A 14,650-nucleotide genomic window follows, 5' to 3' on the forward strand; every position below is an offset into this window, starting at 1 on the left:
GTTGTGGCATTATTTGATGTTTATGCATGATAAAGTGATTTAGTAATATGTATCTTCAAAAGACTGTAAATATTCCCAAAATGCTGTGGCTGGGAAAAGAACCAGATTTCCCAAATGCAAATCATGTGGAAATTACTTCAATCACAAAGAAGTATTTAGTATGCATAGTGTCATAAGTGCAAGCATAGGATCAAAGGATCTGGATTAATGTTCTTTTCCTTTATGTATGTACTGCATATTAGTTGAAGCAAAAAAATCTATTTAGTTAAAAAAGAAAAGGAGACTGTTATTAGCTTTTTTTCATGAGACAGTGGCAGTGTTGTTGATTTCTGAGCTAACATTTCAAACTAATTGAAGTGGACCACCAAAACGTTGAATCTGCAATGTAACCAAATCTTGTTGGATTTTTGTTGTGTAATTTAGAGCGTGCAGTTGCGGACTCTTACCTTGACTATAATGAGCAGGTAGCACATACATATAACTGCCAGCGGCAGGAAGAACCCAATGAAGAAGGTGTAGAATATGAAGGCCGTGTAGTAGACATCCTGAGGCTCCGGCCACACAATGCCACACACTGGAACCTTGTTCAGTCCACTGAAGATCAGAGTTGGCAGGATGACTAACAACGACACACCCCATACTGTGAGGTTAATTAGCTTTGCTACACGGGGTTTCCGCCATTTTGTAGACTTAATAGGGTGAACCACAGCCAGGTATCGATCGATGCTCATTACCATGAGACAGAAGATGCTGGTGAACTGATTGAGAGAGTCTGGGATGGTGTAAAGAATAAGAAAGAGCAGAGGAGTGGAGAAAGGTAGAAGTTGAGTTTAGACTCAGTAACACTTGATTAAAAAATACATGTATGCTGCTGTGAGAACCGATGAAAAAAACGAACACAACCAGTTTTTGCTTATAGTACAGACTAGAAACAAGAAATCATGTAAACGCATCACATTGTATCTATTTCATTACCTTTCTTTAGCAAATGGAACACTTTAACACCAGGTCTGATGTGACTGAGCACCAACTACGTGTTGGCACGACTTCAGTTATTTAAAACAGTTTTTAATCACATTTTTCAACCGAGATTTGACATCTCAAATGGTTGTTCAAACAGCATCAAAATGTTTGCCGAGTTTCCGCTGTGAACCATTAACCATATGCTTTTCACCCACCTACGCTCAAGATCATTCGGCACAGAGCCTCTCCGAAGGGCCAGTGCACCAGCGCCAGCTGCAGGGCGATGAATGGCAGGCTCATCATGCACAGAACATCTGCCACTGCCAGGTTGAGGATGTAAATGTTGGTCACCGTCTTCATTTTGGCGTAACGTAGAATAACATAGATGACCAGGGTGTTACCACACAATCCCACAGCGCATACCATGAAGTAGATGAAGGTAATGACCACTGAGCTGGTCTTGTCCTGGTGATGCTCCTTGTCTTGGGAAATGTTGAAGCCCAGGTCGGAGTCATTCCCTTGGATGTCGTACCAGAAGGGCTCAGGGATGGAATTGTTAGGGGAAGTTGGGAGGAAGGGCAACTGATCCAAGGCCATGACTGCTGAGAGCAAAGTGGTCTAATTTCCTAAAGGGTTATGGGTTTCTCTAATCCAGGGTACAGTGATGATGGGAAATATTAATGAGTCAAGGGTTCAAATGACATGTTTCAAAGAACTGCTTTTACTAATAAAAGTTACAGAAATACATTTAAAAGAGGCTTTGAGTGATGGATTCAAGGATAAAGGTAAGAGCCTGGGGTCCTGGGAATATAAGACTTTGACTTCCAAGGGTGTGGGGCTCTAGGGATAAGGATGACTCAGAAATTTTCACATAGGAGGAGCATCAATTATCACATCTCAGCTGCAGAGAGACAGTAAAAGAGAAGGGTGGGTGGGGAGAGAGACAGCAGAATAGAAAGCAATAAGTTGGGTTGAAGAACAGGAACCATTTCATTTGACAAAAAATAATAACAGTCCTCCAAGATCCATGGCAACAGTTGCAAGGTTACTTTACATAACTGCTTTCACACCTCACCAGAGCATCATGTACAATATTCTCTCTAGAGAATCCTCTAAATAGTACCTCTATATGTTGTGTGTGATTATCCTTAATGCTGCTTATTTCGCTCACAGCAACATTTTTGGCACGCAGCAGCGGAGAGGAGATAGCCAGCACTAAATTGTACATGATGTGCAGTTTCATAAATATAACATTTTTGCCACTTTCTCCTTAATTTGACACAAAAAGAAAAACAGTAAGTAAACCAACTATGGGACTGGGAATTACCTCAAACATCAAGCTGTTTACTTATTGAAAAGCCAACATTTGCATTTGCACATTTTTGCTCATATGTCAGGCAAAGGTAGCACAGCCGACAGGAAGAGATCAAGGTGACTGTGTGTTTGAATTTGATGCCTTTTTTTCTTCCTTTCTCACTCAGACCATAAATCCTGTGATGCTACAGGTCGGGGGAGTGTGCTAATATGTGTTTACGCCTCCCCCACCTATGCATACATGCAAGAAAGAAAAAAAAAGGACGCCTGAGCAAGAGAACGCCAAGGGCATCGGGGAGCTGAAGACAAATGTTTATTCAATTGATCTCGAGGACAAACAGCTCTGACACTGGAGCGAGATCACTCACTCTTCCCCATCCAGTGACAGGTCTGGCTCAGCAAGGACAATAGTCCACTTCTTGCTTTCATTATTTACACGAGATGGGCCTGTGTAAAGCTGTTTAGATAATCCACTTTGAGTAAACAAGGTCATAAAAGATCACAAGTATTCAGGAGATGGCAAGTGAAATGCTTACATCTCTGGATCACACTAGACATCATTCCACAAACTGATTTTCTTGCAATTAACTGTTTAAGCCCTTAAAACCTTGCCTCGCCTTCCTCTCATGGACAGTTTAACATGTTAAAGTTACTAATTTCAGATTAGTTTCAGTGTAGCCCTTCAGTGGAATCCTTTGTTAGACTAATTATTGGTGTCTACACTGTTGTTTCATGAACATGGACTGTGCTAGGAATCAAAATTTGGAATCTATTCCTGCTTAGTGGTCCTTGTTTTAGCGACACTTGTGGTTACTGGTGGTAACTGCAAGCGCCGGAACGGCGACTCAAACTGCTACCCCCCCCCCCCCCCCCCAATCCCCCCCCCCCCGAAAACCCCCCCAAAACTACTGAACAATAAAAAAAAAATGTGTTTTACAAAAGTCACGTTTGAAATTAAACACGCAAAACTGAGATATTCAGTTGAGAAAAAATAAATAAAACAGCAATTCTCTAAAATTAATATTAGCATTTGTTAATAGATGAAGCTCTGCTCGCCACAGTTGTCTGTGAGGATGGAGTGTCAGAGAGAGAGAGATTTTATAGTGTTATTTGCTAGCAGGAGGAGGGATGCGCAATTAGTAGCTTTTTTTGTAATTTAATTATAAAGCAGGATAATCACATTTTTAACTTAAGCAGGGGGATTTGGTTTATTAAAATAATTGCAAAAGAAAAAACATCCAATAAGCTTTGCTTCCCACAAAAAATGCTGGATGGGTGTCAGGAGCTGCGTCTTGGCTCAGCTCTGGCTGTGCGAACAGTGATGCCGAGGAATCGGCAGTGGCACGGCTCAGCCTCACAGCTTACCTGCAAACTGCGCGCCCAACAGGAAACTTTCCATCACATCGGCGCGGAAAACAGCGGCTGAATAATGAGCAGGTTTGGTTTGTCTTTCATCTCAGTGACAGGGGGATGAAACACGGCACCGAACCTTTGACTTATTAACCGACAGATAGAGATATTTATTTGCCAAGCAGCTGCTGTCTCTGGATTGCACCTGTTCCAATGATTTTTGCATGATTGCCCTAATCATTAAAGAAAATCAGAAACTATATCAGAAAGAGACGCGCGGCAATTTTTTTCATTTTATTTGAACATTTTCTCTTGCCAAAGACTAAGCAAGTAGAAGTAAGTGAAATTCCTCCATTATGTGTATGCGCAACTTCATCATAGCCTGAACCTCGCCAAAATATAACTTACATCAGACTCCCACTAAAGTGCGCACAAGCAAAGCAAAGTGCGCACATGAATGAACATGATTTTTTTTAAAGATCATAATAAAAATCGGATCAGTCTCATTGCCCCCACCAATTTCATCACTTACTTTTCCACAGAAAAATACCATCCTCATATCACGTCCAGAGTAGCAAAAGTGTCCCGAGAACCCGAGAATGCGAAGTCCTGCCGCCCCCGAAGCGGCTCTGACCTACTGGAAAGCTGCATCCCGCCAGCCTCTCCATCCACCTGCTCCTAACTTACGCACGGCGCCGGCATTCAGTCGCCCTAATCAGAGCTGCTGATCGCGCTACATCTCTCAGGCCATTGTTACCTAGAAATAGTCCACGTTTGTAAAAGGAAAGACTAAAACAAAAACAAAAAAACACAAGAGAATGAAAAATAAAATAAGGTGGCGTGCGCTCGCGAGTGTGTGTCCAACAGGAAAGTCTTGGCGAGGAGTCAGACAGAGCGGCAGGACGCGCGCAGCACCGAATGGAGAGAGAGAGTGTTTCTGACAGACAGAGAGAGAGAGAGAGAGAGAGAGAGACGGGTCGAGTGATAGATCAGCAGCAACGTGTCACTGTGCGTCGGTGTCCTACAATTTGCTGATTTCCATGCACATGAGCTGGCTCTGCTTCTGCTGTCCTTTTGAAAAACCCTGCACAACTCCCCAGCTGCACGCTGGCTTCTGTATCAGTGTGTCTAAGAGGTATATTTAAAAAAAGGAAAATTAATAAACATTTGGAATATGGAAAATTGCACATACCATTTTGCAGGGAGCTTTTGTTCTCCAGCTGTGTTTCCTTTTGTGATGTGATGTACTCAAGGAAAAGGAAAAATCAACCCCAAGCTGCTCAGGAAAAAAGGAGGTAATCACGCTGTCCCTCCAAATTCATCAGGTTCAAATGAAGTGATCTCAAGAGCTTCACTGTCCCTTTCAGGCGCCCATCACAGGCACCGGTGCACCCCTCTTGTCAGCCAACAGCGATGGCACTCGGATTTGAGCACTGAAGCCAATCCAAGAGCCAATCTTATGTCTTTATATAAAGGGAGCGTTTTCGAGAGAGTGCAGATGGCGGGTATCTTCTGTGACCTCTCTCAGTGGAGAGCTCCGTGAGAAAATGTCCCGCCACTTGTCTCAACATAGCAACACAAAAGTGCAGCTATTATTACTGCTGTCCTATCAAAGATTAATAGTTCTATTTATGTCCAAATTGAGGGACTGGGGCTCCTCAAGGAGGTCACAATGTAAGAAAGTAAGTGGAAGGGGGATTTTTGAGGGGTTCCTGAGGCAGAGATAACCCATCAGTGTATCAGTATACTTTCAGACAGGCTACTGGTTCAAGTGCATGTACTTCAAAGAGTGCTGTATTCTGCGTCACCAAGGATAGCAACAACTCAGCAATATTTACAGTTCATTTTTATATCATTTGTAAGGTTGGAGTGGTTCAAGTATCCCTGTATCCTTCTAGTATGAATAGCCACAAGATACATAAAAAAAAAAAAGATTGATACTGGTTCCACATGTAAATATTAAGCTAATAACATAAAGTTATAGTCAGCACTTGGAACAATAACAGAAACTTGTACTTGTCTTCAAACTGAATGGAAGCCAGTCTAGCACCGTGGCCAGTTGTTACTTATACACTTTTTTAGCAACACCCATTCAGCTGCCTCTTTATGCAAATATATGATCAGCCACTCACATGACAGCAATTCAACACATTTAGATGTGTAGACATGGTCAAAGTGACCTGCTGAAGTTCAAAGTGAGCATCAGAATGGGGAAGGAAGGCAATTTAAGTGACTTTGAAGTGGGCCAGCTGGGCTGGTGCAAGCTCTTCAGAAACTAACAATGTACTGGGATTTTCTTTATACAAATATCTCTCAGGTTTACAGAGAATGGTGTGAGAAAGAGAAAATATCTAGCGAGTGGTAGTTTTCTTGGTGAACATACGTCACTGTTATCACAGGTTGTAGGAAAAAAATGCCCAGGCGACATTGAGCTGATAGGAAGGTAAAGGCAAGTCAAATAAACACTTGTTACAACCAACAAGAACAAACTCAGTCTGCAGTTGACATGACTCATTAGAGCTGGACTACAGAAGATTGGAAAAAAACGTTCCCTGGTTTGATGAGTCCAATCAAACCAATCCAGTACTAAGAAGGTCATAAGGAATCGAGTGAGGGTATGTCCATATCTTAGCTATAAGCTAAGCTAGCAAATGAGTGCACATCCATAGCTTAGGTAAACCTTCTTTGGTTAAAAATTCACATTTTGTTTGATCTATCTTGTCAACAGTTTTACAGATATGGATGACCCCTGCGGAAAATGCTTTTCTGGGGTTTTAGGGGATATTTTTCCACTTTTGTTTTTGTTTGTTCTGTTTTCTGCTAAGGTTAGCTAACAAGCTCCTAGATGTGGCCTTACTGAAGAAACAGAAAAGCATGATTGTGCGGGGTTTTCTCTCTCTTAAACTTGTGACATTATAATCTCAGAATATCTCAGAATATTATTTATTTTCTCCCTAAATCCAGACTTTATTCCAAGGATTCCTTTTCTTTATAAGAATATTTCCACATTCTGTCGTAAGCAACACTTTTAGAGCTATTGGTAGCTTTTTTCCTCTTCTTCTTTTTTCTTCTCCTTCTTTTGAGTGAGTGAATACTGTTATATTTTTGTGTACAGCATATAAATAGAAGAGTAGAAACAGTTGACATTTTGGTGGCAGACAGTGAGATCCTAACGGGAATATAACTTTCTCTGCATCTTTGTCAACAGCGAATGGTGCCAGGCACAAGAGTGACGAGCTGGAGTCATTCCCTCTACAGCTTGAATCAAGAGGGTGGTTCTGAGACACAGCATCACTCAGAGCAACGCAATTATTTCCATTTCTGAGCTCTGTGTTACGACACTTTATTTAACACTGTGCAAATTAATCTAGCTATTGTTACCGATTTCCACTGCACGGCAAAAGCTAATTAGTCTGTTTGCTGTGTGTGTGATCTGCAAACCAATGCTTCTTAAAAAAAGAAGAAGAAGTTTGTTTTTAAAATTGATTGTCAGCTGCTCAATAACGCCGCCCCGAGAGGATCCTGCTGTCAGCTGAAACTTTATTGAATGCTGTGCTGTTTGTTGAGCCATGATCTTATCTGCTAACGTCACACACAAACACACGTATGGCCTTGAACGTTCATTGGTTAACCCCTCTCTGCTCGGCCTCAAGCCCCCCGTCCAACACACGTTTGAGTCAACACGAAGCTTCGTTTGAAGTCCACTCATGATAAGGCCTAGAGATCAAATGCTGAGATCAGCTGACTTGCACAGACAGGAGAATCCACTTCTGTTCACAAAGCAGTTGCAGACAGTTTGGACTAAAATCTGTGTTTTTTCATAGAGTCCAGGATCGTCTACTTTTGGGCTGTGAGAGAATCTGAACAGATTCCAGGGCAGACACTGATGGAGGACTGCAGCTGCTGTTGTTGTGTTGCTGATGCTTTGTTTTTGCTGTTCGTACAAGGTGTTGCTGGATACACTGACGCAGCTAAAGAAAAGTATCAAAACCATATACACCTCTTTTTTTCCTTCTGCAGCCCAGCAGCTTGCGCCTGTCACCCTGCCATAAGATATTCTTTCACCTTCATCCCAGGCTCGTCGAGCACACGAACACGTGTTCAAAGTGAACGAGCGACATATACGTCTTGACGCCCTCGTGAAACTCAGCCAGAGAGAACGCAAGCATTCCCTGTGACACATTTTATCTGCTGTTCATCACCTTGACTCCTGGTGACATCTCAGTGCTCTGGCGTGTAATAGCATGTCGTTCATGTGACGTCACTGGTGCCAAGAGCAAGTGCCAAGGTGCTGAACATCGACCGGATCACGCGGCAGGGGCAAACAAAAAAACCCTGCTGGTTTCAAAGAGTTTTGATGATTCTGTGAAAATGTTTCTGCATGAATGAGTGAGTTTCTTTTCATCTATCATAACAGCAAAAAAACAAACAAAAAAAGATACAGAAAAAAAGACTGCTTTAATTTGGCATTCATGCTAAAACCACTCCAGACCTTTTTTTTGCCCCACATGAATCTTTAAACGTTGTCAATATTTTGGTGCTTTAGCACTCTGCAGAGCAGATTGTCAGTGTCACCTGAGGTCAGGGGAAGTTTTTGCATCATTTCCTTTTTTTAATATATCTTTGTGGTTTTGTTTTTTAACATATTTTCTGTTTTTAAATAGAACATTTATAAGACAGGACGATGCTATTTATCTTTTTCAACAACCCATCCATGGCTCCTCTTGAGATAGTCCCGAGAGGCCTGTTCAAGAGATTTTAAAACTGATTTCTCAGTGCAGACATTTTATTGTCTGAGGAGTTGGAAGTTGGATGTTCAGACTTAAGATCCTATTCATTATTAAATGGAAGGCTGAGAGCAAGGCCTTGTATAGATGTGTTTTTCAGAAGTTTCCCAGGCCAGACAAAAGTGGAGAGAAATGGAGAGATGCAAGGCCCTTACATGCTACAGTGTGCTTTTTTCTGAATTGCAGGACCCCTCCCCCTGCCTTCAGTTCCCTGGAAATAAGCATGGCGGAGGACCATGGTGGTCCGCCCCAGTATCAGTTTGAGCTGCTGGCTCTACCCCAATATTGCCTGAAGCCAGAGCTTTCAAAGCAAAGGCAGTTGAGAAGCTGTCCAACCATCTGCAGCCATTCCTGAGCCATATGAGGGCCCGAAGGGTTTGGTGGTGCTTTTACAGCTGTTAAATGTAAAATACGATAACCATTGTGCCCAAATTTTAAAAAAAGTATGTTAAAGACTAGCAAAATTTAAATAAAATACTATGAAAATGGTTTCATAAACACACAATCAAGGCTCCATGTCTATCTCTTATTATGCATTAACATGGGGGAAAAAGTAAGAGGTGTGGAGGAAAGGAACAAAACCCCCAGCAAACAACAAAGCAGCCAGATACGTTAAAAAGACAAACACAGCTCAAAAGGATGAGCTGGTGTGGAGGTGGGTTGCAAAGTGGCCTGCAGATTTCAGCAATGGCTTTGGCATCTTAAACTGGGTTTTGGTATTTAAAAAAAGTACTGAGCATTTACAAAGTGAGTGTAATGGCAAGATTGTGTTTAAGAGATGGAAGTTCAGCGAGTAAGTAAGTAAGTAAGTAAGTAAAATTTTATTTATATAGCACCTTTCAAGATAAAAATCACAAAGTGCTTCACAGAAGCTAAAACCTAAAAATAACAATCAACCAAAAGCAAGGATACAGGCTTTTCCAGCGGAACATTGCCCAAAGCATCACACTGCCTCCGCCAGCTTGCTGTCTTCCCATATTGCATCATGGTGCCAGGCGTACCCCAGGTAACCAAATAACACCCACCCACCCATCAAGGTGATGTAAAAGAAAAATGATTAATCAAACCTTCTTAAATTGCTTTGTAGTCCAGCTCTGATGCTGGCACATTGACCAGTCCGCAACTATGCAGCCCTGTACACAACAAACTGTGATCCACGGCACATTTTAACACCTTTCAATCAGAACTAGAATGAACTTTTTCATCAATTTGAGCTACAGTATCTCATCTGTTGTATCGGACAACAGGCCAGCCTTTGCTCGTCACATGCATCAGTGAGCCTTGGCTCCTGAGATGCTCTGATTGAGTGGTCTAGAAATCACAATTTGGTCTTTGTTAAACTCGCTCATCCTCACATTTGCCCATTTTTCCTTTGAACGCACCAACTTTGAAAGTAAATATTCACTTGCTTCCTAATACACCCATCCACTAACACGTGCTACGATGAAGATATAATCATTGTTATTCACTTAACTGGTCAGTGGTCAGAATGTTATCCCTGATTGGTGTGACTTAAATCTGGAACAGCATTTTTTACTAAACAAAATCCAGTAGAGAAAATGTTGGTGGTACTGTAAACACCATGAGTCACAGAGCACAGAAATAAACTGTCCATCAGGCATTTCTGGTTCATTTTATCCCTTGAAGTCATGTAAATTGCCTTTATACAAGAATGCTACACAATACAATTTCAAAATTCTATTGCACGGCTTACAGTCCTACATTGGAAGCTTGTTTCCATTATAATGACTGTTTGCCAGACTGCCACTGTAGGCCTACATTTAACGTACACATGTATGACCTACAGTGTGTTTACATGCTTTTCTGATTACAAGCTGCGCCCTGTCCTGTGAGTAAATTACCTGCAGCTAAATATCATCACTTAGCCAATCTGCCAAGAGTTTGCTGTGCAGCTCTTGGCAGATTGGCTATGTCATACTGAAATGAACAGACTTCACTTGTGTTTACAAAACTGTGCTTTTTTGACAATCACCTGCAGAAATATCCACACCTATCAGCGCTATTTGGCGATTGCGCTCATCATTATTTTGCACCCATTTAGTAAATCTGGCCGTAAAGTGTTAAAAGGTATCAGCTGAATGATTAGCTCATGTGGATCAGTGGTGCAAATGGCTGTTGGGTACAGCATGTGGAGCCATCAAATTAAGACTTTTTAGAAAGAATCTAAACATAACACGTTTCATCACAGTGCCGTTATATCGTTTAAAAGTTTGGGGTTTAAAAAAAACTATCCAGGATTTCAAAATGTCTCTTTTGCTCTTTGTATTTCTGATTTCTCACTAAACATTCCCTTTTATTTCTGTTTTTGTTTAAAGTTCTAAAGCACTTTGCAATCACTGGATTTGCTTCAGAAATAGCATTTCCTTTTGTTGTTATCAGCCCTGAAAATTGGCTGTTGTACAGGTGAGTGACCTGAGGTGCACTGATCCACGCTTTTGTGTGAGTGTACTTCTAACAATGGCACACTGTGTCTGTTACCTGATGAAGAAGTGTGGGCAGAGTGGGGCTGGAAATTTAATAGTGAATGTCATGACACTGTCTGCCCTTTTATAGCTGAAGGTTTGAGTGCAGGTTCGGCTATTGTTCAGGTCCTACTATTTTTGGAGCTCGGACAATGCGATGGCTGAATAATGGGGTAGAATAAAACAGTTGAGAGACTCACGCAAGCAGATCGAAAAAATACAGATGACTGATGCGAGAGAGTTTGCACAGTGATGTTTACATGGCTCCCGCTTCTTTTTGTGATTAGAAGAATGTATTCCGTATCCTGCTGTGTGAGTATACCCGAGGAGGAAGAAAAAAAAGGCTAAAAATGTGAGTTTTCAGCATGCGGTGCGTAATTGGCAGTCTCTCTGCTATCTCCTTTACTGGAGTGTGCTGATTCTACCTCTGTGTGCAGAATAGCGAAAGCCTTGATCAAGATCAGTGACCGGGGTTTGTGGCGTAACGGAGAAGCTGAAGCCATTGTGATGGAGTGTAGGGTTTGAATTTGGTGGCAAGTGCAGTTTTTAGGAGATAAAGGAGCTTAAAAAAGACTGGCTAAAAATGGACACTATAACACTGCCACCACCTGAAAGTGAAACACTGGAATCCACCTGCACATCCTTGCAAAATAAATATTGCTAGACGTTAATGGCTAACACTTTTATAGTGTTCAATAAAAAAAGCTCCAAAAAAATGGCAAGACCAAACTTACTCCAATAATGGAAATGATTGTGTTTGAAATAGGTTCTTCGAAGACGGGGACCTGGTCCGTGACCGCTCGCAGTCATTTGCAGTCTTTGGTTGTCATCGACATGCACAAAAATTACATTAAACAGCCAAACTATGAGTTTGGCCACAAATCATGACATAATTGCTTCAAGGTGGTAGTTTAAATGACAAACACAACCTGGCTTTGCGAGTTTGCTCTACATTGTGCAGCTTTTGGCAGAGTCCTCTGTTCCAAACAGACTCAGGTACTCTGGAGTACCTTACATGAAGAATGTTTTAACTGGCAAGGTAAATGGTAAATGGCCTGCATTTGTATAGTGCTTTACTCAGTCCCTAAGGACCCCAAAGCACTTTACACTACATTCAGTCATTCACCCATTCACACACACATTCACACACTGGCAATGGCAAGCTACGTTGTAGCCACAGCTGCCCTGGGGCGCACTGACAGGTGAAGGTGAAGAAATTCTTTAAAGCTGAGAAATAATTTAAATTTTGTTGTTGTTTTTTTTCCACATTCTGATTCCAAGGTGCACCCCACCCCCTTACTTTAGTGTTCCCGCCCACAACTGACCAGTCAGTTTTAACAGCTATTAACATGAAATAACATAAGAAACATTTTTCACAACCAAATTCAGTTCAGTGGGCCATTCAGCGGGTCGTTCAGTGGGTCTTTCATTTATTTGGTCATTCAGTGGGCCGTTCAGTGGGTCAGAGGCCAAAGGGGCTGGGGGGGTTGGATTCCCATTAATTTTTCACTTCACTTTTGACCTGGAACACCACAGATATAACAAAGTTGATTAAAGCACTCAAAATTCACTTTTATATGTTCAAGTGTATAGTGTGGATGCCATTAGGCCTTGAGGCAATCAGATGTAAAACAAAAATTTATGAGTTTTTAAATTTGTAAATCGGTCAGATTTGACCCGAACACCACAGGAAGGTTTTGTAGAAGCTTAAGTCGAGACTGGAAAGACTAAAATTAGCCGGTGTTGTCAAGACAACATGTGGTGAATGCACTTTATACAATTTGCATGTCACTGGTTTGTTATGGTTTATGCAAAGCATCATTCTTCTGCATGTGTTCAATCTAATTAGAAATCCACTTGGCAAAACCACATAGGAAAGCAGTTGAATGTGGCCAATAGGAATAAACAACTGAGCGTTATCTGCATAAAAATGAATGTTTAGTTTATGTAATGATGGTGGCATGTTGTCAGGATCCTGGGTCTGCTGACCCAGCGTTTTTAGTTCTTTGTGATTCATGTATTTTGTACTCGTGTGATTTATTCTGTGGTTTCTAGTTTTGATCCCTTGCCCTTCATGTTTCTCTGTGCCCCCTCTGTTCTGTGTAAGTCTGTGTTTCTTGGTCAGTGTCTTCGCATGTTTTGAGTTTCTTGTGTTTTCTGTCTCTCTGTATTGTGAATTATGTTCTCATGGTTGGTCTTTTGTTACTCCCTCGAGTCTAGTTTCTTGTGTTCCATGCTTAGTATTTCCCTCTGTGTATTTTGGTTCTAAGAGTCCTCTGCTTTATGGTTTGTCTCTGTGTTTCTTAGTTGCTCTGTCTCCCCTAGTCAAGTCTGCATCTGTGTGACTTCCTGTTTTACTTTGAAGGTCTGTGTCTCATGTGAGTGTATCCTACTTTGCTTCCTTGTCTCGTCAGTTCTGATTTCTCCCAGCTGTGCCCTCCTTCTGTGTCTCATTCCCCTCGTTACTTCCCAGTGTATTTAAACCCTGTGTTTCTCTGAGTCAGTGTCGTGTCGTCCCTTATGCTGTGTGGGTTGCCCTTTGTGTTAGTTTGTGGTTTCCCAGTTTAGTTTAGTTTAGTTTGTGTTGTATACTCATTTTCCCGTGCCAGCAATTAAAGCTGTGGTTTTGAGTTCATCCCTGGTGTCTGAGTCCTGCATTTTGGGTCCAACTCCTGCCTGCCACACAGCGCTTCATGACACATGTAGTGAGACAGCAGTAAAGTTCACATGATGAGTGTGACAACTTCACAATAAAAGTCCTTTTCTGTGCAGATATCAGGGTTAAATCTATGAGATACAGCAGAGATCAGACCCACTGTGGGAGTCAGACTCATGTTAAGTGTACACAGCCAGGAGGAACGCTCCCAGAACTTGAATTAAAGTTTAAACACTCTTGTGCTCAGTGTCTCTATAAGCAATATTTTAGAGATGCTGTGCAGAAACATTTCTCAAAATGTGAGTCATCCCTCGATACCAACTATATTGTATGCTTCTGTGGTTTTGCAGTGGCCAGCCTCTGACCTGAGTGTGTCAGTGGACACGTTTCCAGGGCCGGCACGATGCACTCATGTGAAGTGCCACTTAAATCCCTTTTATAAAGGAGCTGATGTTTTCTGCACCTGAGAGTCCCTATAGTTTTCAGTTAATTTTCACACCACTGTTATAAGTACAAATTGGGTTTTGGAATTATTTGGAACACAACAAACACAGAAACCAAAGAAACACAAATCGCTAAACCTCAGCTGAAGCAGACTGACCTGGATTATGATCAACAACAGCCAAGCATCAAGCTCAGTTTATGTTTCCTGCCCCTCTCCCACATTCAACACACATATCGCTGTATTACATTAAGTATCATATTACAACTTACTAAATGCAAAAGTTCATTTTACTATTATGTGAAATACTTCAAAAGGATCTTTCAGTTTGATGACATGTTTGCTGGAAGGAGTAAATCAACTAGAAAATGTGATTTGATGGAGCATGTGGGCAGAGGCAGGACAACAGCTGATCCTGAAAGATACCACCATCACCTCAGGGAAATGGTGGTATTCCTGTCCTGAGCTGAAGCTCGAGAGGAAAACATTTGCTGCAAAGAGCGGGATTGTTTCATGGCAGGCTCAGAAAATGTGGAGCTAAAACTACAGCTGATCAATCAACGGTTCGGAGAAGAACTAGCATCCTGGAGATAGTGTTTGAGTTATGGCTGTTCGGCTCTACATAATGCAAGTTAAAGCTCTTTGTTACAGCCAT

At 41.6% G+C, this 14,650-nt stretch overlaps 1 protein-coding gene across 3 annotated transcripts in view; it reads right to left on the minus strand.

Moving 5' to 3' along the window:
* Window positions 1–14,650, minus strand: part of LOC308390707 (somatostatin receptor type 2-like) — a 38,971-nt gene that overhangs the window by 5,321 nt on the left and 19,000 nt on the right. The window contains exons 1-3 of one of the 3 annotated variants that reach the window (XM_080872958.1): window positions 4,820–5,044; window positions 1,179–1,864; window positions 447–772 (exon numbers count right to left, since the gene is read on the minus strand). In XM_080872958.1, coding sequence (XP_080729084.1) covers window positions 447–772; window positions 1,179–1,560 — 708 coding nt within the window. In that variant the 5' untranslated portion in view covers window positions 1,561–1,864; window positions 4,820–5,044. Of the gene's footprint in view, window positions 1–446; window positions 773–1,178; window positions 1,865–4,159; window positions 4,562–4,819; window positions 5,045–14,650 lie in introns of those variants that run through there. The other 2 variants (XM_080872956.1, XM_080872957.1) reach the window with 2 other exon arrangements.

Source organism: Rhamphochromis sp. 'chilingali' (assembly GCF_963969265.1).
Source record: "Rhamphochromis sp. 'chilingali' genome assembly, chromosome: 22".
In the NCBI taxonomy this organism is placed as follows: Eukaryota; Metazoa; Chordata; class Actinopteri; order Cichliformes; family Cichlidae; genus Rhamphochromis; species Rhamphochromis sp. 'chilingali'.